This window comes from Ursus americanus, chromosome 2 (assembly GCF_024610735.1).
Source record: "Ursus americanus isolate L20-20 chromosome 2, mUrsAme1.1.p, whole genome shotgun sequence".
In the NCBI taxonomy this organism is placed as follows: domain Eukaryota; kingdom Metazoa; phylum Chordata; class Mammalia; order Carnivora; family Ursidae; genus Ursus; species Ursus americanus.
This window is the reverse complement of record NC_142128.1, coordinates 74,266,534-74,289,924: the sequence shown is the minus strand read 5'-3', so window position 1 is coordinate 74,289,924 and position 23,391 is coordinate 74,266,534. Positions and strand designations below refer to the sequence as shown.

Genomic DNA, 23,391 nt, shown 5'->3' with positions numbered 1-23,391 from the left:
TGGGACCAATCCCTTGCCTCTGGGTAAACGTCTCCCTAGACAGCTGTCGGGAAAATTCACCATTAGAAAAGCCCATAGTCTCCTTGGCATGAAGCCCAGGAATCCTCTCTAGACAGGATGTCCCCCTTAATACCTAACTTTAGTCTCTCCTGCTGCAGTTCTAACTCTTTGGGAAGAAGAGGCTTTCTGTCACTTAGACTACATCTGACCTGTCTGTGAGGTTGTCTACAGCCCAGAGGGATGTGGCATGGGACAGCATAGCCCCCAAATCACAACGTGGGTGCCATTTCTGCATGTGACAACGGCTGTGGCTTCAAGTAGGTCAGAGGAGGTTGTTCTCCCGACACAGAAAGGAGCCCTTGACAGTGGCTTTTTCAGCCCCCTGGGCCCCTAATCCCTGGCCTCCTTGAGTCTGCCCTGTGCACTCGCTCGCTGCCCAGGCCTGGTGGCAAGCTCACTTCTGCCCATCATGGGACTGCCACCATCACAGGCATCTTCTTTCACCAAACAGGGCAGTCTCGAGGCAGAACATAACTGACTCTCAGGACCCTTGCACCCCTCGTGCAGAGGAAGCACGAGACTTTTTGTCACAAAGCCTAGCCTGTCCATGACTCATCTGGGGTCACGTTGGACAGCTGGTTTTCTTTCCATGGTCTGTGGTTTCTTTATAGAAAGAAGGAAGGAAGGAAGGAAGGAAGGAAGGAAGGAAGGAAGGAAGGAAGGAAGGAAAGAAAAGAAAGGGAGGGAGGGAGGGTGAAAGAAAAGAAAAAAGAAAAGGAAAAGAAAAGAAAAGAAAAGAAAAGAAAAGAAAAGAAAAGAAAAGAAAAGAAAAGAAAAGAAAAGAAAAGAAAAGAAGTGGGTTGGAGTGATTCTATGATCTCCTTGAGCATTGGCCAGGACTCCCGCTTTATAGGCTCTACTCATTAGAAAGGCGAGCTCGGACAGAGGACGGCCTCCCCCTGTGGTGGGTGAGGAAGGGGGTGGCAGTGGAACCCAAGAGAAGCTGCCAGCTCCTTCTGATGTCACAGCCTTATGGCCACGCTTACCTTTGCTCTGTCACCATCCGGCACCTCGGGATCCTGGCCGTGAGAGCCACTGAGTCAGTGCCGTGGTAATCACAGGCACCTTTCACCACTACTGTCATGAAGAATATCATCGGCAACAGGATGCTGCTGATGACGGTGCAAGTGGTGGTGACAAAGGCGGTGACAGTGACAGTACAATGGAGACAGTGGTGGTAGTATTGCTGCAGATGGGTCCAAGGGTGTCAGGTCTATGATCGTGAACTTTGACTCAATTTGGCAAAATGGTATCCCGACTCTAACTCCTCTTGCTATTAGCTCCTTTTGCTCTAATGGAGACCAAGAGAAAGCATAGAGGCGTGTCACCCGGATCTCCTGGGAAAAGGCACCAGAGCGGGTAGGCAGGGAGGAAGCCTGCCCTGAGCTGAACTGGGAGTGCCTGATTGTCATTTCCTCCCTGCTTTGCCACCGACACCTACAGCACCTGATCTGGAAGGTATTAGATGCTTCCACTGGCTGTCACCAACACCAACTCCTGAATCCTGATCGGGGAGATGGTGTCATCAAGCCCTCCAAATAAAATATTTAGTGATACTTGCTTCCCAGAGAGGCTCTTGAGAATGCATGTGACAAACTGACCTCACAAACAGCCACAGAGAGAGAAATGACAGAAAGAAGGAGGCATTGTTAAGGGAAAACTCCCCAGGTTGACATTAGACAGTTGGCATTAGGAAGAAATGCTGGGTGCACAAAGTCAGAGGCACGTGTTCACCGGCTCCCACCAAACCGAGGCTGGAAAATTCATCCTAAGACAGATCATGGAATGGAGGAGTTTGTGAAGAGCTGGAAATATTGACAAATAAATTATTAATAATAAAGGCTAATGTCTCTGGAACGTTTCAAATGGACCGGACATCATTCTAAGTGCGTTATATGTATTAACTGACTTCATCATCATAATCCTTCGAGATAGATGTGACTACTAATCCCATTTTATATAGATTGGGACAGAGCACCACAGAATGGCTAAGTACCTTGACCAAGTTTACACAGCTGTCGGCTCTGTTTGAATCCATGCAGCTAAGTTCAGAGCTCATGCATTTAACCATTAGAGCGCACTGCCTCTCATCAGAGGCCCAAACGTTCTGCTTTCCTCTGAACTCACACAGGGGACCTGATCCTTGCCAGCTGAGCCCTGCTTTGGAATGGCTACTTGGTAGTATCAGCCTTGGCACGGAGAGACGGAGGCTCTCAGCTTGGCCGTGAAGTCTGTCGTCCTTGTGAAAGCCACATTCCCAGAGCCGACCGTGAGCCTCCCCTGCCAGCCCTGCACTGCAGACCAAGCCTCCCCTTGACTCCTGTGCACCAGTACCTGCCGCTGCAAGATCAGAAGGTCCCAGGAGCTGTCGGTCCCAGAGTAGATGCTGATTAAGGAATGAGAGGAAAACAGCCCAGCAGAGAGGTCTGTTGAGAACTCCTGGCCTGACCAGCCTTACCAGGTAGCATGGAAGGACCTCAGTCTCAATGACAAACTCTAGAAGCAAAAGGACATAAGCCTCAAGGTTATCACTTCAACTGAAAGAAGAAATCCTACAAACTGGTTAATTCAAGCACCCTTTATTTTAAGATCAAGAAATAAGCTCAGAGAGATGCTAGACCAGTTTAAAGCCATAGTATTCATGGGGGACCCAGGCAGGATTTGACCCAGGAAGTCCTCCACTCTTCCTCCTGCTCCATGACTTCGTAGCCATCAGGTCATTTTCCCATTCATAGTTCACCTCCCAGCATTCTGCACCTCCACTAGCCTCCCTGCAGGCTGCCGAGAGACTATGTTGGGACTTGTGCAGTAGTATGATAGAGAAGATCACCTTGGATCTCTTCCCTTTCCCCTGACACAGGCTTCCCAGATTGAGCGCCTTCACTGGGTCAGGGAAAGCTGGGCCTCAGGGTCTGCCCCCAATGTTTATTCCCATGGAAAGGAAGAATATGGGCAAAAAGGGAGCTCAGGAGCTCTGGCAGGATTCCTGAAGCACAGTCTCCAAGGGAGGCTTCAGTGATCATAATAACCGTTGGCACAAGTCGAGCACTCACTGTGTGCCATGTGCCATCCTAAGAGGTTCTCCACATCATCTCATTGGCTCTCGTGACAACCTGAGTGGTACCTTCTGCCATTGCTCCCATTCAGCCAGAAAGGGAGGTGAGACTTGACTTGCCCCAGAGCCCAACTTGTCCCTAAATTGTGCCTAACAGAAGCCGCTCCCTATTCAAACTGTGCCTCAGGAGGAGAGTAGGCAGGGGGGTGAGACGGTTGATCTTAACCTCACACCGTGTGCTTTGATGCTATCTCTGCTATCAGGACCTGCTTCCTCCCGCCACGGGCTAACCTTGTATGTTGCATGCGTGTTGCGGAGAAGGCAGGAGTGTAACATTCATCAACTCGGTGCCAGGGTGTCTGAGAGCACGCTTTCTGAAAGACCAAACCCCACGTGCAGGATGCTGACACTTCCAGCCTTTCTCACCGCTCCTCGTGGGACGCTCTGCCCTCTGCCCGGCCAAAGGTGCTTTCCTACCCAGAGACAGGGCCTGCCCAGAATGGTCTCTTGTCGTTCCCGCTCCAGCTGGAGAATGTGAGGATTCTGTTATTTCCTTTCCATGGCTCCTCTTGAGGAATTCACGTCCTGCTACCGGCCCCAGGACATCACTAAAAATAACCCCTGGTTTTCAAACCGAAAGCCCTGTCTGTCGGGAGGCTTTGCTGGTGTGCGCGTGGGGCCGGAAGGGTTGTGTCGGAGTCGCTGAGGTCAGCCTGGGCCTCATGCCGCTGCTGCCTTCCTCTTTCCAAGGAAGCCTGGGGCCTCATGAGTCACCCCAGAACACCCCAGCGGAGCCTGGTTGGAGGAGGGTGGTCAGGTGGGGCCTCCCTCTGGCACCATGGTGGCTGTCAGGCCCTGAGGAGGAGCGTTTCTAAAGATATAGAGCAAAAACTGCGGATTTCCAAGGTGGCGCCTGTGCTAATTCTAACCCATTCCGGCCCGATTTGGGGGGGCCAGGGAGGTTGAAGGAGACACGACTCTCCTAGGCCGCCTTGGAGCACATTCTCCATCCTTGGTTTGGGTGTTTCCACTCCTGCCGAGAGTTGTGTCTGGACTTGTCTGAGAAGGTTGCCGGACAGTCTGTCCAGCTGGAGAGCAGATTTCTCTGCCTCCTCCCGCTGCCGCCGCCGCCTGCTGCCTCTGCCACTGTCCCTGTCCCTGGAAGTCAGAGGCAGTGCTGTTAGAGACGGCACGAACTCTACTCTCCACCCTCTCTGCCCAGGAGGCTGGAAGCTCTCCATGTGAGCCCCACCTTGGCCTTCTGGGCAGCTTCCTCAGAATACAGAGAAGCTTTAGAGCCTGAGGGTCAGAGGGGAAGGAGCAAAGGAGTCAGGACAGGAGAGTGACTGGACTTCAGGCGGGACAGGCTTCACGCATCCTTAAACAGTCACAGGGCCCCAGCCGTGCCTGCAGTGAGACTGACCTCTGACTCCCCTCCCTTTGCTCCTCCCCCACGTTTTCGAAACCCAGAGCCCTTGCCTGGGTGGCTCAAGCTGGACTCAGGTAGCCAGTCCCCCTCAGCAAGGGGGCCAGTTCCTCCCGTGCTCCACCTGCAGAGAAGCCCAAGTGGAAGCAATCTTGGCCAGACCTGGCCGCCTGCTCATTGGAGAGGTGGTGGCTGCCATCCCCCTGTCCCAAAGCAGGGTGCGGGGGTATCCACCCTTCTCCCCAGGGCTGTTCAGGCCCCTGAATGGTACATGTGAGAACCCCAGTCCATCAGTCTCCCCGTATTTCACTTTTCTAACAAGTTTCAACAGCTGGCGCTCAGGGATTCTCTTTTCTGGAGAGGACGAGGCTGAGGGGCATTGGGAGGCACTGTTTTTCAAGATGAACAGCTCTTCTCCTTCCCTGTGGAGGATGGAGCATGAGAAAGTACTGAAATGCGGCGGTGTGAGGGGCTGGATAGTCTGAAGTAAGACGGAATTTTATTTGCAACATCAGGCTCTGGGAGTAGTTGACCTGGAGAGCCTGGAAGAGGGCCTTCTAAACAAGCTTTTCAAAAACAGGAGAGATTTCCACTCGGCCGGGAGAGGACAGACGTGACACCTGGGTGGGGAAGACTGGCTTCAGTGCCGACACTCGGATCGACTGGCTGGATGAACTTAAACAGTAGTTTAACCTCTCTCCGAGATAAAAACGATGTCTTAAGAAGACAGAAATAGAGATGCTTTGTAAAAAAAAAAAAAAAAAAAAAAAATGTATTTTACAGTGTAAAGGCTGGAGACCAAAATAGATAACAGGATTCCCTGAACATCCCAAAGAGGGGGAAGTATATTAAAAATAGAAAAACCAAAATACAGAAGGAAGAGACTCAGAGCTAACCGGGATGGGGACCCTGGGTCAAGCCATCCTATTCGCTCTTCCCAGGGTTTATTTTCCCCTCTGACCACCCTGCCTTGTGTTTTCCAGAACCATGTGAGGGCCAGCCCAGGAAGGTGGAGTAGAAGAGAACTCAGAGGATCTGTGTCCTCCTCCCTGCCCCACGCAGAATGGAACAGAGGAGGCCCTGGCCACGCGCTGCTGAGGTTGACAGCTGGTCTGTGGTCCTGCTCTCCGTGGTCTGGGTGCTGCTGGCCCCTGGGGCCGCCGGCATGACTCAGTTCAGTACCTTCCACTCGGAGAACCGTGACTGGACCTTCAACCACCTGACCGTGCACCGAGGCACGGGGGCGGTGTACGTGGGGGCCATCAACCGGGTGTACAAGCTGACGGGCAACCTGACCATCCAGGTGGCTCACAAGACGGGGCCGGAAGAGGACAACAAGTCTTGTTACCCACCGCTCATCGTGCAGCCCTGCAGCGAGGTGCTGAGCCTCACCAACAACGTCAACAAGCTGCTCATCATCGACTACTCGGAGAACCGCCTGCTGGCCTGCGGGAGCCTCTACCAGGGGGTGTGCAAGCTGCTGCGGCTGGACGACCTGTTCATCCTGGTGGAACCGTCGCACAAGAAGGAGCACTACCTGTCCAGCGTCAACAAGACCGGCACGATGTACGGCGTGATCGTGCGCTCGGACGGCGAGGACGGCAAGCTATTCATCGGCACGGCGGTGGACGGCAAGCAGGACTACTTCCCGACGCTGTCCAGCAGGAAGCTGCCCCGAGACCCCGAGTCCTCCGCCATGCTCGACTACGAGCTGCACAGCGACTTCGTCTCCTCCCTCATCAAGATCCCCTCCGACACCCTGGCCCTGGTCTCCCACTTCGACATCTTCTACATCTACGGCTTCGCCAGCGGGGGCTTCGTCTACTTCCTGACGGTGCAGCCCGAGACCCCCGAGGGCGTGGCCATCAACTCGGCGGGGGACCTGTTCTACACGTCCCGCATCGTGCGTCTTTGCAAGGAGGACCCCAAGTTCCACTCGTACGTGTCCCTGCCCTTCGGCTGCACTCGGGCCGGGGTGGAGTACCGCCTCCTGCAGGCCGCTTACCTCGCCAAACCCGGGGACTCCCTGGCCCAGGCCTTCAATATCAGCGGCCAGGAGGACGTGCTCTTTGCCATCTTCTCCAAAGGGCAGAAGCAGTATCACCACCCGCCAGACGACTCTGCCCTCTGTGCCTTCCCCATTCGGGCCATCAACCTGCAGATCAAGGAGCGCCTGCAGTCCTGCTACCAGGGGGAGGGCAACCTGGAGCTCAACTGGCTGCTGGGGAAGGACGTCCAGTGCACCAAGGCGGTAAGGAGGTGCTCCCCTCACCCTACTCCTGATCCGCCCTTCCGGCTTCCATTTTCCTGCGGGTGACCCATTGCGCAGCCTGCTCCCCGACCACCCACGGCCTCAAATGAGAGGGGCTTTCAGGTTCGCTATCTGGTTATAACCAGGAACACAGAGCCTGACCTAGAGCCGACACTTGGGGTGTGTGTGGATCCACTGAGTCCTTCCAAAAATATCTAGCGAGTGCCTGCACCAGACCAGGCCCTGTTGTAGACCCAGCCAGCAAACGCCCTGCCTTCGCGGAGCTTTCATGAGTGAGGGGAGACAAATAAATACGTAAGAGGTGTAGTCTGTCAGATGGCAATAATTGCTGTAGAGAAAAATAAAGCAGGGAAGAGGGAGGGGCCATGCCCAAGAAGATTGATTCATTGAAAAAGTGGCATTTGAGCTAAGACTGAGGAAGGTAAGGAAGTGAGTCATGTTGATATCTGGGGAAAACATTCCGGAGAGGGAGCAGCAAGTGCGAAGAATTCAGGGCATGCCTGGTGCGTGTGCAGAGGTAGGGAGGCCGCTGCAGCTGCATCAGGGCGTGTGGGAGAAAGAAGGGTAAGGGACGAGGCTGGTCCGTGAGGACGGGGACCACATCGTGCACATGGAGGGCTTTGTAGGCCCCTGGGAAGCCAAGTGTGGGAGTCGAGTAGTCAGGGGGATATGTCAGTTGGAGGAGACGGGAAGGAGTCCAGCTTGACTGGTAGATTGAAAACTAGAGGGGCGCCTGGGTGGCACAGCAGTTGGGCATCTGCCTTCGGCTCAGAGCGTGATCCCGGCGTTATGGGATCGAGCCCCACATCAGGCTCCTCCGCTATGAGCCTGCTTCTTCCTCTCCCACTCCCCCTGCTTGTGTTCCCTCTCTTGCTGGCTGTCTCTCTCTCTGTCAAATAAATAAAATCTTAAAAAAAAAAATTTGTCATAAAAAAAAAAAAAAAAAGAAAACTAGAGAAGAAGAATCCAGAGTCTGGGCAAAGGGAGAAGAGGAGAGGAAGGGAAGCTCGGGATCCAGACCTGATAGAAGATCCAGATAGCAGATAGAAGAACATCGGTGGCGAGCACGGCCCTGACAGAGGGCCAAGATGCTGCCATCTAAGTGGTCACCATGATCCAACCATCCAGCCATCCATCCGTCCATCATCCATCCCTCCCTCCATCCATCTGTCCATCCTTCCATTCATCCCTCCCTCTATCCATCCATCACGCATCCATTCCCCCACCCATCCATCCATTTAGCAAGAGAGTATTGAAGACGTTCCAAGTGCCTAGTACTGTCCCGGGACTGGGGATGCACACATGAAAAGGAGGTGATAGCTACTCTTACGTGTCTCATAATCTAGTGGGAGAGAGAGAAGGGAGAAAGGGAGAAAGAGAGAGAAGGGAGAGAAAGAGAGGGAGATACTGGCAATGTAATACAGTGCCTAGGAGTTTGGGCCTCAGAGACAACACAGTCCAAATACTATCTGTGCTGCTTCCTGGTTTCAAAAGTAATTTAATGTCTTTACATTATCATCTGCGAAATGGAGATCATAATGTCTACCTTATGGGATGATCAGAGGAGATGATACACGGCTTAGATTAGCACCGTGTTAGGTTTACCCTTATGAGTTAACTAGGGTGTGTGACAAGTGCTAAGATAGAGTTCTGTGCAAAGTGTTGTGGACTCTGGATCTGCAGCCTGGGGGAAAATCTGAGACCAAGGGGCCCGTATGGCCTTTTGAGTACCCTAAATTGAGAGTGCCTGCTCTTGAAACCAAAAACCACTCCTTAAAGCAAGAAAACAGGTCGTGCCTCATCTGTGCTTCTGTTCACACCATCATTTGCTTGGTATGATAGGATAGTGCTTAAGACAATAGACTTTGAAGTCCAGCAGATTTGTGGTTAAAACTCAGTTCTACCACTTAAAACTGCGTGACTTTGGGCCAGCTCTGTATTTGGTCTGAGCTGTAATTTTTCATCTTTAAAAATAGAGATAATAATACCCTCTTTTTTGACTGTTATGGAGATCAAATAGAAAATGGATATAAAATGCTTAGCACCATACTTGACACATAATAAGCATCCAAAAAATGGAAGCTGTAATTTGTTAATATTAATCATAATAACACAGGACCAGTTATTTGCTCTTATTTCACTTCAATTTTATTTAAAGATTGATTGATTGATTTTAGAGAGACAGAGATTGAAAGCACAGGCTGGAGGGCAGAGGGAGACGGAGAGAGAATCTCAGGCAGACTCCCAGCTGAGCATGGAGCCCAACGTGGGGCTCGATCTCATGGCCTGAGATCACTACCTGAGCCAAACCCAAGAGTCAGATGCTTAACCGACTGCACCACCCAGGCGCCCATGTTATTTCCCTTTTATTAAATGAAGAGGCTGAACTAGATAACCTCCAAAGTTCTTTACAGCACTGATAATCTATATCTTATGGTCCCCAACCAATCAGGAGAAGTAGAGAGGAAATGCAAGGGTTAACCCCCTTCCAGAGTCCTGCCTGGTTCCCATTGCCCAGGGGGGCCTTGTCAGGAGGAAACTGCTGATTCCTGCCTGCTTCTGAGCCAGAGGGAAGAGGAAGCCTACACCCTTCTCTGGCTCCAGTGGCTTGCAGAGAGACAAGCCTGGGCTAGTGACCAAAGAGCAGCAAAGGCACTGGGAGAGAGGTGACAGTAGGTGGGACCAGGACCTCAGAGAACAGCCCCTCATCAGCGCCCCCGTCCCACCCCTGAGAGTCACACTCATCTGGTGCAACCTTGACAGCAGGGTGGGCAGGGAAGCTGGAATAGGAGTTGCTGTTTAAAATCCTTATAATCTAAGGAGTCCCAGACCTGGGGATCCAGAAACATTTGGTGGCAGGTTGGAGAGGGTTAGGGATGGGTGAACGAAGCTGTGGTCCCAGGGCTTCATTTTAACATAATCTCTGGACTGCCGTGGAGCTCTTAGATGAAGGACTTGAGCTTTGCACCCAGAAAAGGGATGAGGAAGAGGGCTGTCACTCACGGAATGGAAGCTGTGTACTGAAGACCGACCTGGGCAATTTAAGTGTTCTCTTATTTGATCCTCTATGTAACCCTATGAAGCAAAGAGCATCATCCCCATTTGGCAGATGGAAAAACAAAGGCTCACAAAGACTAAGTGTAAATTGCTTAAATCTACACAACTCTAATGACAAAGCAGGGACTTGAGTTCGGCTCAGCCCATAGGACTTCTGAGCCCAAGCTCTTTCTGTTTAGCCATGCTGCTGCTAAGGAAAGCCATACTTCAAGCTGTCACCATTTGAGCAAAAATGAAGGGGCATCAGATATTTGGAAACACCTGACAATTTAGAGAGGAGAGAAAGAAATGCCGGTCAACTCCAGGGCCTGAGGTTCTGGAAAAAGAAATTTCCTTTACAGTTCTGGAGATTCTAGAATCAGGAGGGATGTAGAGAAATCCACAATCACTGGCAAGTTTTTTGTTGTTGTTGTTGTTGTTGTTGTTTTGCTTTTGTCATCATTTCTCAGAAATTGACCTGGGCTATGCCTGTGCCCAGACTCTGCAGTCTTACCAGCCCCTGGAGAAAGTGGGAAGGAAACTGAAACCCTGAATCATGTACTTTCAGAGCAAAAGAAAGCTTGACCATCACCTGGTGCGGTCCTTTCATTTTACAGATAAGAAAACTGAAAACTGAGGCTCAGAGAGGGTCCGTGACCTACCAAGGTCACATGGCTGGATAGTGGTAGAGACAGGACTACAATTTAGATTTCTTGAGTCTTACCAGGGTACCTGCTGCGTACAGTGTAGGGATGAGAAAGAAAAGTAGAAAATGTAAAAAGTGCTAACTGACTCCTCCGACCTGCCTTTCTTGGGAGCTAGAAATTTCCAGCATTGGGTCTAGTGATGTGCTAGTAAATACTAAACAGCTGGTTCCATGCAGGGAGTGGGGGTGGGCTGGGGACACTTGATTAGAAGCATCTGCCAATTTCCAGGGTGTAAATACTCCCAAGGTGGCCAATTTCAAGCCACGTTGTGTGATGCCACTGAATGCAGACAGGTGCGCAGACATCCTTCATGAGCTGTCCAGCATGCCACTGCTCCACTCCCTTCCTGAGGAGCTTATCCCTTCTGCTGTGTCTCCCTGTTATCTAGTTGTTCAAGGTCATCCTTCACCTGAATGTCAGTCCCTTTGCTAGAGAACACGCACACACACACACACACACACACACACAGGCACACCATACACTCTTACACACACGAGGGCAGCTCCGCCTTTCCCACCAGTACCAGGGGCAGCAGCTCTCTGCCAAACACCAGGGAATCACAAGATCTCTGTTCCCTTTGGATCTGAGAAGGAAACAGAAGGGAAGTCCCTGGTTTAGCCACACATGCACTAGCTCGTAAACCATTCATTCCGAAGGAACCGGCTGTCAGTGAGTGATGCACCGGCCTGTTCTTACCCCCGGGTGAGGGTGAGAGGAGGAAGCTGAAGGGAACAGTTTTCAGGTTTCTCCCTAGTGCTTTCTGTTTCCCGCAATGGTCATTTCCTTCCTCCTCTGGGATGCCTTTTCAGACCCAGAAGGAACAGCTGCCACAGGACTCTCGGTTCTTTCTGGCCTGGAGTCTGCAGCCTCTGCCCACAGGATTCCTGGTTGTACAGTCAACCGGCACGTCTCCGGGGACCCGTCATGGCCCAGTCCCAGGCTAGGCGCTGTGCAGGCAGGACAAGCCCCTCGGCAGCCCCTGTCCTCAGGAAGCACGCAATCTCCTTCTGCTCCTCCTCCTCCTTTTTTCTTTTAACTGAGCGAGATCTTAGAAATAATCCATTTACTATCCCGTTTAACAAGCCCAAGAGGGGATATTACTGTTCCAGGTTCACACAGCCACTTAGCCGTCGAGCAGAGGCCAGAATTCAGGTCTCCCTACTTTGGGGTAAGCTAATTTTTCATTGGCTCAGGGTGGTCTTCTTTCAAAGGTGCCCCAGTGTCTCCTGAAAGATACTCTTTATCCAGGCACAACACCTGTCCCTTCAAAAGCCTGGTAACAGGAAGGAGATCACCTCCAGCATTCTGTTTTATTTATATCTCCGTGAACATGGCTGAAGACCTATAGTGTACAATAGCGGAAACCGGTGTACAACTTAACAAAACTCTGAGGAATGGGTTCTTCCATTTGCTCCTCAGTAATTTTCTCAGAAAAGTGGCCAAGCAGTGTAACAAACGAAGAAACTGAGGTTTGTGCTGACGAAGTAACTTTTCCAGATATGAGGGCCTGCCCTCATTGTGGCGATCTTCTCAGCCTCTCCCCAGTACAGGATCTGGTGAATGATGGGCTGGCTTACCATTCCTCGTGCCCAGAGGGAGACCTGGCAGCCCGAGACACAAACAGGAACCCTCCCCAGCTGATAGAAATCCTGTGAGGTTGCCTCCAGACTGAATCTCCCCTGTCTAAATAGAAGCATCCCTACAGAAGGGGATGGTCCCCAGGGACCTCAAAATGACCAGAAAATGAGTTCAGGCAATCAGCTTTTCAGGTGACCCCGGATCTCTTGGCAGAAGAGTGGATGGGTGGCCGTGGGCTAGTGTGAGGAAGGCTGCAGACCCCTCTATCTGGTTTCACAGAAGCCGCAGTGGGATTTGTGGGTCAGTTGGTGAGATGTTTTCGTCTGAGGCCTGTGTTAGGTTCCTGAACCCCACGTCTGTACCTCTCTGAGGCCTGGCGTCCTTAGGCTGGCGGTTGGGCGTGGGTTAGCGTAAGGAGATTCTGCCCTCCTTCCGCTGTCATTTACTCCAATTCCCTCTCTTCCCTCCAGCCGGTCCCCATCGACGACAACTTCTGTGGGCTGGACATCAACCAGCCGCTGGGAGGCTCGACTCCAGTGGAGGGCCTGACCCTGTATACCACCAGCCGGGACCGCATGACCTCAGTGGCCTCCTACGTTTACAATGGCTACAGCGTGGTTTTTGTGGGGACGAAGAGTGGCAAGCTGAAAAAGGTGAGCGTCCGCGAGCCCAGACAGCCCGGTGCTGTTGAGCTGTTGGCAGAGATTTGATACCGGCAGCTCTTCCTTTTCTTGAAGGGGGTTACAATGGGGGAGTAGGTAGGGGGTAATCTTGTGGCTTATCTTCTAGCTGCTTCCTCCAGGCATTAGTCGGCGAGTGTCTGGAGAAGGCAAACGTATTTCAGTATTGCCCAAACTTCATGGAATTAGAAAGGTACCTCACCCAGAGGGTGGGGAAAGAAGACTCACCCTTTATCTCCAAATCGAGTTGAACTGATGCTTTGACTATCTGTGTTATGAATCACCCATGTCACAAATCCCTCGCCACAGTTCATGGAATTGACGCCACTGGTCAGAAGTCTCTGTTGCGTCCGAAGCCACTGGTAGAAGCAGGTGACTGGGCCCGATTCGAAGAATCCAGGCGTCTGGTGCCTGAGTGAGAAACCACTCTCCTGCCTTTCCTCTTGCGGCAATCCCAGACTCTTTCCCGCCCTTCCACTCCCCACTCGAGACCTGAGCTGCCAGGAGGAAGTCGATACCTTATCTCACGCCCGCCCCGGGCTCCTCTGGCAGCTGGAGGGCACTGGCTGGCTGGGCCGGCGGCGCAGAGGGCCTGTGGTGCGGCGGGCCGAAGGCCGCAGCTTGTGCCTGCTTGTCTAGAGCTCAGGGTGCAGAGACGAGCGCGGTCTGGTTCATTATGTGGGATTACAGCAGCCCCATTCTTTCCGGCCCCAGCTAATCCCCTTTTCCCAAGCTTACCCTTCTGCCACCTTTCCTGGGTCCCGCCACCTGTGGAGCGAGGCACATGCAAGACTGCATCTCGCCCTTTGATGTTGACACCACCCCCAGCAGCTCTTCCCCCCAAATCCATTTAGAGCCCAGGGAGACATGTCTTTCGGGAATGTGGAAGGAGGGGTGGCAGGGCCTGAGTGAGGAAGAATTCGCATGTTTGCTTGTTCCGAGCTGTTCCCAGAGGAGGTGAGAAAAACTGGTCTAGGTTTGTGAGGAGGTGCTGAACGGCCGAGACCGCTTCTGGTTCTCATGATGCTAAGGCCTTTAGCCCTTTTCTCGCTCTGTGGAGAGGTTCCGACTTGTTCCTGTCCTGTGCCCCTACTCTGCCTGGGACTGTGGACCTTGGCTTGGCCTTTAGGCCCACGGAAGAGAGTATGGATGTGGTTGCTGTGTTTGCCTTTCCAGAATTGGGGGGGGGGGAGGAGAGGGCATTGCCTTAGGAGATTCTAAGTGGCATATTCCACTGCGCCGGTGTGGAATTCAGTGTGGACCCCTGAGGCTGGCTGCTTCCCTGCAGGGCTATCTACCTGTATAGGCAGGTAGGCAGTGCCTCGCATAGGGGCACTGGGCCAAGGAGCCTACAGGAGTTGAAATTCCGCCTGAACTCTCCATGTGCCCTAGGGTATGGACATCCATCCAGACGGACTCCCCTTACTAAGTCATCTGCCCACAGAGACCGCCTTTTTCTCTAATGCACAAAGTCTTCTGAAGGGCCAGCAGTACCCACAGAGAAGTTGGTGCTCAGCACCTGTCCCTGTTTTTCCAGCGCCTTCACTCACTGTTCTGGATCATTTGTGTGACTGTTTGTCCCCTTACTCTCTTGAAAGTTCTATTAAAGGCGGGGGTCATGCTCCATTCGTATTTATTTAACTCCTTCTGCCTAATTCTTTCACCAAGCGTTCACACATGGGATAGGCCCCCAGCCTGCTTTTGAGAAATAGAACCATTCTAAGAAATCTTGGAGATCATCTGGCGTAATACGCTTATTGCTCAGCAGGGAAACTGAGGCCCAGAGAAAACAAGTGACTTGTCCAAGCATAGAGATTAGGACAAGTTGCTTCTTGCCCTGACACTCAATTTGGCACGTTTTTACTTAAAGAGGCATCCATGGAGCATGGGGATGGAGGCTGAGAACTGTCTTCAGGTCCAGGCTTGCTAAGGAGTTCAGCCAGGCACTCGTGCCTCCATTTTCATCGGTCCCGAGTCTGAGTTAAGGAATGAACAGTTGTTGACCGAGTGGATGAGGACTGAATAAAGGAAGAGCGATCCAGCCCGAAGCAAAGGAGCCCTTGTGCTGACCTTCCCGTATCTCTGTACCTCTCGTGCGGCACACACAGGGGGCTGCTTGGGGCATCTTTCCAAGCCACACACCCAAGTTAGCGAAGCTCTCGTGGCCTTGTTGGAATCCTGGCGGACAAGTCGCTATGGAGGCAAGTCAGCGGGTTCAAGGGTAAGGCTAGAGGCGTGGCTGCCCACGGCTTGTTCCAGCCTGCAAGGTGGCCGCTCCTTCTCCGTCTTCACTTGGCCTTTCTTCAGCTGTTTCTATGAGCTCATATCTCTCCTCCTATGCAGCCCGCCCTTCCTTTCCACCCACACTCCTTTGTGGCACCTGATACTTATACCCTGGCTCCCACTGGCCTCCCATTTACCCACCCGCTTGCCCCCACCCTCTCCAGAGCATCAGCCCATGAGGAATTTGTGGAATGTCCCCAGGAAACTCTACCATGGTCCAGACCCCATAGCTCTTTCAACACAGGAAGGAAAATAAAGAAAAAAAACCAGCTAAGAGTTTGGAGAGGGGAGGGAAGCAGGGTGCGTCAGAACTGTTCACTTCTTCCCTGCCTGATCAGGCGTCTGTCAGACTGTCCAGCCCTCATCCACTGCAGCCATCGGAACAGGACATCCCCATGTGGGGAAGTGTAGAGGACACGGAGACCATGGCATAACCATGAGGGGTTCTAATGTGCCGTGTCACATACTTGCTCATACACTGTTCTCTGCTAGATACTGGGGGAGCGTCACAGACTAGGCCTTCTGAGGCCCAAGCCTGTGGAAGGAACAGGCAGAATAAGGATGAGACCTCAAAGCTGAGGTGGGTCATACCTGCATCAGCTAAGGGTCAGTGCACTACGGGTGGTAAGAAGACAGGCCATGGCCCACCACAGGGATGGAGCAATGGCGGAGAAACCAACCACTATGCTGTGATCGACCTTGAAGGCTTTATTGAGGAGGAAGAGTACCAGGACTTGGGATGAGAAACTAATGAATTGACCAATGGGGGAGAGAGAAGGGCATTCTAGACCTTGGGTGCCACACTGAGAAGGTGCAGAGCATGTGCCCGGAAGGTCTGGAGTCCATGGGGGGCTAGGAGGATTGGTGAGGGGAAGGTCGAGGTAGAGAACCATGAGGGTCCAACCCTGAGAGGACCAAGTGAAAAGGATCTTGGGATTTTTGCTGAACACAAGGTCAACAGGAGCCAACTGGGTGATGCAGATTTCCCAAAATTCATTAGTCTTCGGTGCATTCATAGGAGAATAACTTCCAGGTCGTGAGACATGGTGGAGTTACGCTCTGTGAAGAATATTTTTAAAAGGGTAGTAACTCAAGGAAAGAAGAGTGAAGGAGGAAACAAAACAGCTTTCTTCAGATAATACAATTTACTGAGCACTTATTATATGCCATGTGTTATTCCGAGAGCCGTATATCTATTAACTCACTTAATCTTGATATAACTCTATGAGGTAGGTGCTATTATCACCTCCATTTTATGGATAAAGAAATAGAGGGCAAGACATTCATCTGAGGCCACAGAGCCAATAAGTGCAGAGCCAGAATTTGAACCTTCATCGTCTCGTTTCGCAGTTCACACGCTTAGCCATCAAGCTGTGGGAGATGAACTAGACTTACCTGGTGGGGCTCCAGAGGGCAGAATAGAACCCGCGAGCAGGAGTTACAGGAAAGCACATTTCCACTTACTGTACGGAGGAAGTTTCTGGCAGCCAAACTGTCCCCACACGGAAAGAATTGACTCAAGAGGGAATGAGCTCCCAGTCAGTGGAAATCTCTAAGCAGAAACTGGATAGTCACTGACCAGGGATGCCATGGAGGGGCCCCTGCACCTGCCACATGATCCTTGTGCCGCCACTGTTCCTCTGACTCCTTCAGGAGGAGTGGGCGTTAAGGGAGGGCAGGCTGTGGCAGAGAGGAGGAGCAGAGAAAGGGAAGCCCAGGTGCCCTGGGTGTGGGCTTTGAAGTCATGGACTGGGTTCAGCTTGCTCTCAGTGTAGCAGAAAGGCCTCAGGGTCAAGGAAGAGGTACAGACAGGGCAAGGCATGGCCGAGATGACAAGGGCAGGCACGCCTGGGGTGGTGGATATAAGGGAAGGGAAAGCAGGGTATTCTAGGGCTGGGCACAGTGATGTCATGGCTAAGGGCCGGCTGAGAGTCCGGAGAAGAGAGGCAGGGAGCTCATGCCGAAGCAGACGGAGGAGGCATAGTGGCATCAGGAACTGCAAACTCGTGGACTAAGACTTTCCAGCTTGAAGGGAGGAGCCCAGGAGGCTGTTGGAGCACAGGTCATGGGGCAAAGGAGGGAAGGAGGTGGGCTGAGAAGACAGAAGCTGCCAGGACATAAGAGGGAGGACTCTCTCCAGGTTTGGGGCAGAATCCTTCTGGTTCCTTCTCTCCCTTAACGACTGCTGAAGCTTCTACCTCAGTCCCAGCTTTATGTCCCTGCAGGCCTCCCCTCACCCCTCAGCCCCAGGGCCTTCCCAGCAGCAGGAATTGTTGGCTTTCTGGTCTCTGTCCCCACTGGAAACCTCACTGCTGCTTGGGGCTGGCGACACGTCCCTTACCCTGTCCCTCCAAGCGTTGTGAGTAGCCCCCTCCTCGGGCCCCTCACAGCACGCAATTTTGCTCTGATGGCTTCCGACGCGGGAGCAGCAACTAACATGTCCGCTTGAGATTCCCAGATTCTGAAGGACAGAGACCCTCTTTTTCAAAATTTATGCCACCCTTCCCCGGGCCAGATCCAACATCTCTCACACATTCGGTGCTCACTAGATTTGTCTCCAGTGTACTGGGTGCCGCCTTATGTCAGACACCTCTTCGCACTGATTGGAAGAGAACCAGACGCCAAGAGTGACTGCTGTGGATGTGACTGGTTTGCAAGGGAAGGAAGTTATGCTGTTGGTAGATATGTCAGGGGGAGGAGGGTGGCGGTAGGATGAGGCATCAAGAAAACGGGAGAGCTTGGTGGGTAACAGGAAAAGAGTTTATGAACAACATTTGGAAGAGGGTGGGCGGTGCTCTCAGACGCGGTGACCGGGGTGGAAGAAGGGGACAGTGTTTACACTGTTGCCTGGAGATCCCCAGAATAGCATGGCCAGCCATCTGCCTCCCTTGGATCAGAGGCAGGCTGGCTGACAGCAGGGAGCAGGTGCAAAGGCCCAGGTAGCCACCGCCCTGCCCCCACCCTGCCAGCCCTCCGTTTATAGGACTCTTGGACAGTTTTAGAAATCCACAGAAACTCAGCCCTTTTCACGTTCTGGGGAGAGCCCTGGCCTCTTCTGGCACCACCTCCTTTCCTATTAGCTAACCAGCACGGCCACGGAAATGCCTGTGAAATTCTTGAGGAAAATTCTGTCTTTCCCTAAGGGACATACCAACCAACCCAAGGTCTCCCGTCCGCAGCCCACAGGAAGCCCCCACGTCCCAAGCTCATTCTTCGTTTTCTGATTTCACAAACGGTTTACTAAGCCAAGCCAGGAAAGCTGGAGCTTCTTGCTGTGGCAGCTGAGGCTCTGGAAAAAAAATCCACCGAGAGCACCAAAGTCATAAGTCTCCCAAGCCCCAGGGTTCTTGCTCAGTTTTTTGATACCACTGATCATTTATAAGATACCTTTCTACAGTCCTTTTCATCATCTGAGAATACTTCAAGTAAATACGGCGATTGCCGCCTGCATCTCCGCCCCATTTTACAGATGCGGAAAACGGAGCCACAGAGATATGAAGTATCCGTCCTCCCTGAGGTTACACGGCCCCTCCATTGGCAATATTGACATTGGCATTTATACTTCCCCCCCAAACACACAGAAGTTCCTAACCTGTTACTTGACTTCCTCATGGGGTGGAGTTGTCTTGGCGGACAGGAGGCCAAATTGGTTGAAAAGCTGAGAAACATGCTTTTCTGTCTGTGCCAACCCCACCGAACAATAGCCACTCATTCCTCTGAGTGGAAATGATTCACTCATTTCTCAGGGTGAACCCTGGATTGAGTAAACAACCAGGCTGTGGGTCCAAGTCCAGGCGACCTCGCGGCTCTCCTGGCCCTTGTGACGGCCGACCCGAAGCCCTGACCCCCTCGGGCATCTCAGCAGTGCCGGGCGCTGGGGTCGTGGGGAGCAGACACCCTCTCTTGCTTCCTCAGAGCCTGCGGAGGAGAGCTGGGGTGGTGGCTCGGGGCTCACCACCAGATCCCCAGTAATGAGTTTGGCTCCCTGCCCAGGCTCCTGCCGCCAAACGCGCTGTTTGTTTTGTTGTTTTATAGGCCTCTTGGGTCCCAAGAGCTGGTCTTCTGAAAGCTGGGAACCGCAGCACTGGGTCGGCATCCGGAAGGAGGCATAGTTTTACAGAAGCCCCCCACACCCCTCTCCCTTGGCCACCACAACCCTCTGCTTGACCAAGACAGGTGTAGAGAGGGCGGTGGGTTTCTCTCCAGAGCCCCAGCTGCCCCCCAGGGAGGAGGCCCTGATCTCCCAGAGCCATTCTGAAAGGGGAGATGCTAAAGATTCATTTATTTTTGGTACCTTTTGGGCAACTCCATAGAAGCTTCCATTCCGGATGGCCCCCGTAGGAGGCATCAGGCTGGGTGTCCAGCAAGCCGCTTTGCCATCCAAGAGGGAGCCCCTGGGGCTCGAGGCTTTATCTCAGGACAGGTTAAACACAGGGAACTGTGTTTCAGTGACGGGGTGGAGGAGGGGTAACGATTCAAGCTCACAAAATCCCGGTGACCCACATAAGGCCAAGAATTTTTCAGGGACCAAGGTGCTAATATTTACAGAGCTCTCCTCTTTAGGAAAACACAAAGCACATCCTTTTAGGCCATCGGGCCTTGCCTGCCCGTGGATACAGGATGTAGACATGTATGTTGGGGTTGGAGGGGACCTCCAAAGGCCACCTGGTCTGTTCCTCTGTCTTCAGGTAGAAACTGATTTGCATAAGGAAGAGTATCTGGGCTTACAGGATATAGTCCTGACCGCCATGTCGGTTTCTTCATCTGTAACATGTGAGCAATGATGGTACTTGCCTCGTGAGCTTCTGCCAAGGAGTCAAATGATTCATTATTGAACTAAAAATGATTGAGTACCTACTATGTGCCATGTCTGGGTATACAGTTGTGATCAAAGCTGTTAAAAATGCCCGCCCTCATGAAGATTATATCTTACTGTCGAAAGACGGACTGAAAAAAAAATAAAGATAAGTCAGCACACTATATAGCATGTTTGGAAGAGAATACGTGCTAGTAGAAAAGATAGAGCATGGTGGAATACTGCCTGTCCAGCATGGTGCAGGCTTTGCGCATATTTGCTCATAAGTATCACTACTATCATTACTTAACACGGGAGCCTTGATTTTTTTCTTCTGTGGAGTGGGGTAGTAATGAACACTTTGCATAGTGGTTGGAAGGACTAAATGAAATCGTGTACGAAAAGTACTTACTGTCAAGTGCTTGGCACAAAAGTGCTTCACATGATGATTCCTAACATCTTTGAGGCTTTCCCCAAATCCCACTTCTTGTCTGGCTCCCTGGGGGGAGTGGAGCTGTCAGATCAGCCTTCTTTTTCAGTGACATGTTCGCAAGGTCAGATGGAGGAAGAGAATCCTGCCCCCCTTCCCCCCAGCCCTGAGTCATGGGAAAAAATACTTCGAAGACTAGACCAGCTGAGCCGAACTAATCTAATCCTGCTGGACATTGGCATCCAGCTGCATTAGTCACCAGGGAGAGCTTTCCGAGACTTCCACCAAACAATATGAACGGACCCCTCCCCAGGGCGGGGCTGGGGGACGTGGCCAGTTGCTCTTGCAGCTTTGCAGAATTAATGACAACAGGGCCATTCTCTGTGCCGTGCATGTTCCCAGGCCGACCTCAATAGCCTAGTGCTGTACACTCTGCCTTGGATTAACTATGGAGCTTGGGGGCCGGATGGGGGCGCTCAGTTTCCTCAAACGGTCCACACGGCACATGTAACGTACCTAATACAGAGCCCGGTGCATAGTAGGTGCTCAATAAATGGCAGCCATTGCTGCTGTCGCTACGAAATCTGACTCTCACACGTCTTACTGCTGCTACCACTTCCACGCTATTACCACGCTCTTCTTCCACGGCCCAGATCCCCTGGGTTTCTATTAGCTCATTATTCCCATAACATTCTCTGATGAACAGGAAGGGTTGGGATATTTCTCTGCTCTGTTGCAGATGATGATACAGAAATTCAGAAAGGTTAAGGACTTGCTTGGGGTCATGGGTCAATCGAGGGAAGATGTGGGAATTGGGACCAGAGCTACAAATATTTCAGGTGGAGATGGGCCCAGCAGATACTTAGGTCACTTCTGTGGTTCAAGGTGATGAAGCTGGAAGCTTGTGGCTGCTTGAACTTACGTTTTCTTCTTATCGTGTGTCCTTCCATCATGTGCTCAGGGAAGCAGGAAATCTATGCAGACGCAAGGTGGTAAAGGTCAACCTGAGTTTCTGTCCTTTGGGGCCCTTCCTAGGATTCTGCCCCTCTCCGGCCACAGCCTCCAGAAAGGTTTCCAGGCTCCAAGGTGGGGCAGACGTTTAGGAATCGGTGCCTCTGTGATTGTCCCAATCAGCCACCACTCCTATACCATGTTCTGGGTTTTTAAATCGAAAGCTACTGCCACCAGCCAGGTGTCCCTACCTAACCCGGAAGGAGCAATGGTACCAACAGGCTTTAGTAACAAATCAGTGATTCTCACCTTTACAGCTCAGAGTGGGTGAGAATGCAGCCCAGAGGGGCCGGGGAGAAGGTGGACTCCCTCGTGCAAGGTCAGCATCTCACCCTGATTTTATACCCGGAAAGGATCTTAGAAAACTGGTCCAGCCTACAGACTTCGGGCAGGTGAGGTATTTATCGTTACATTTTATAGCTAAGACAGCTGGTGCCTAGAAATGTGACCTGATCCGTTCAAAATCACTCAGGTTCTCAGCATCAGAGGGAAGACTCAAAATCAGGTGCTGCAATTCCAATGTTTGGTCCCTTCTCTTCGTATCATATGGAAGAATATTCTTTCTGCATAAAACATCAGATCCAACTCCGCCTCGCCCTGGCATACGAGCATTCCCTAAGCGGACCCTATGGGATCATTCTCCCGGGGACCAGAATCTGACTGCACTTCCTGTCACGGGCCTGACCGCACAGCCTTGCTCTAGAGTGACCAGCATCCCTAAGCCCTCCCCACATGCCTTGGGGATCTTAGCAGAGCCTAGCCAGCAAGGAGGCCTACTTGACCACAGAATGCTTGCCTTGGGGCTAAGATGTACTGACATAGCAGAAGAACACTGAATTGGGAATCTCAGGTCTTACATGTCAGTCCTCTCTAGACATGCCACTTTGGGGGGGGGGGGGTCTAGTAATCTGTCAAGTGAAGCAACTTGACAGATTCCATGGCTCCTTAGTGGAAAGCTGGAATCTGAGTCCAGATCCAGGCTTTGGGAAGCCCTGGCTTTGAGCACTCTGTTGGCCTTCTCTTCGATCCCATTGGTGCATCTGTAACCTACCACCCGCCCTTCAGAGAGAGGCAAGGAGAGGCACAAGAGAAGCATGGAAGGGCTAATGCTTTGCACTCTTTAGAGCAAAAGTGCCCTGGGAACCTGGGACATGGCAGCTGTCACCTCGGCACACGCTGCCTTGTGTCACCCCCTCGGGCCTCCTCCTCCCCCTCCCCACCCATCTCAGCCCAGGCCACAATGGATGGGGTGGCAGCCCTTTGTGCCACACACAGTTCCCAGCTGACTCCCCTTTCTCCAGGCATCATTGTTTGCCGTGAGCTCTCTGAAGGGAAGACAAAGGAGTGTTGCTGACAAGGCCAAGAGCTGCTGTGTAAAGAGTAGGGGCCTCGGCCCATCACCCGTGCATCCCTTGGAGCCCCCGGGCTCTTCTTCAAAGATGCTGTCTGGGATCTTTTGTGTGCCAGTCATACCCATTCAGAGCTGGCAGGGCAAAGGTTCCAGGGGGTGGTAGGAGGACACTGAAAAATGGAGTCATTTTGATCTGGTGAAATTAGAAGAGACATTAATGCAATAGTTAACAGCAAACCTCCGCTAGGGGGATGGGCCCGAATGCTTGTTCTCTGTTTATGGGGCTTATGCAGTTCCATCAATATTGATGCCTGATGCCTTTGATTCTGACACTAATCATTGCTATGAATTAAATTTGCAGCCATATAATTAGGATTGCTATTAATAGGGCCCTGAGCTAAGCACTACGATGCCGCGTGTCTTTTTCTTGATAGAGAATGGCATCCTTGGAAGTCTGCTAATGGGGCGCACCTGGGGTTTGCCAAGAATGATGTGAAAATTATACATTCTATATTTGTATTGGGCCTTTTCTGAAATACCAGCGAGCCAAGGTGAGGCTGGAGGAAAGGTTCCCCCCTGCCCACTGCTGTGGGCAGCAACGAGGTGTATCTCCAGCTCTTGAAAGTCGGTAGGAATGGCTATTTCAGAGCCAATGGTGGTTGCTCATGGTCAAGCCTCTGACAGGAGGGTGGGAGCTCATGGTCAAG

General features: G+C 52.0%; 1 protein-coding gene across 1 annotated transcript in view; it reads left to right on the top strand.

The window, feature by feature from the left end:
- The window catches only part of PLXNA2 (plexin A2), a 205,650-nt gene that overhangs the window by 19,699 nt on the left and 162,560 nt on the right, over window positions 1-23,391 (top strand). Inside the window, exons 2-3 of the mRNA XM_045787800.2 lie at window positions 5,525-6,792; window positions 12,605-12,787. Of these exons, the coding sequence (XP_045643756.1) occupies window positions 5,605-6,792; window positions 12,605-12,787 (1,371 nt within the window). The 5' untranslated portion in view covers window positions 5,525-5,604. The remainder of the gene's footprint in view (window positions 1-5,524; window positions 6,793-12,604; window positions 12,788-23,391) is intronic.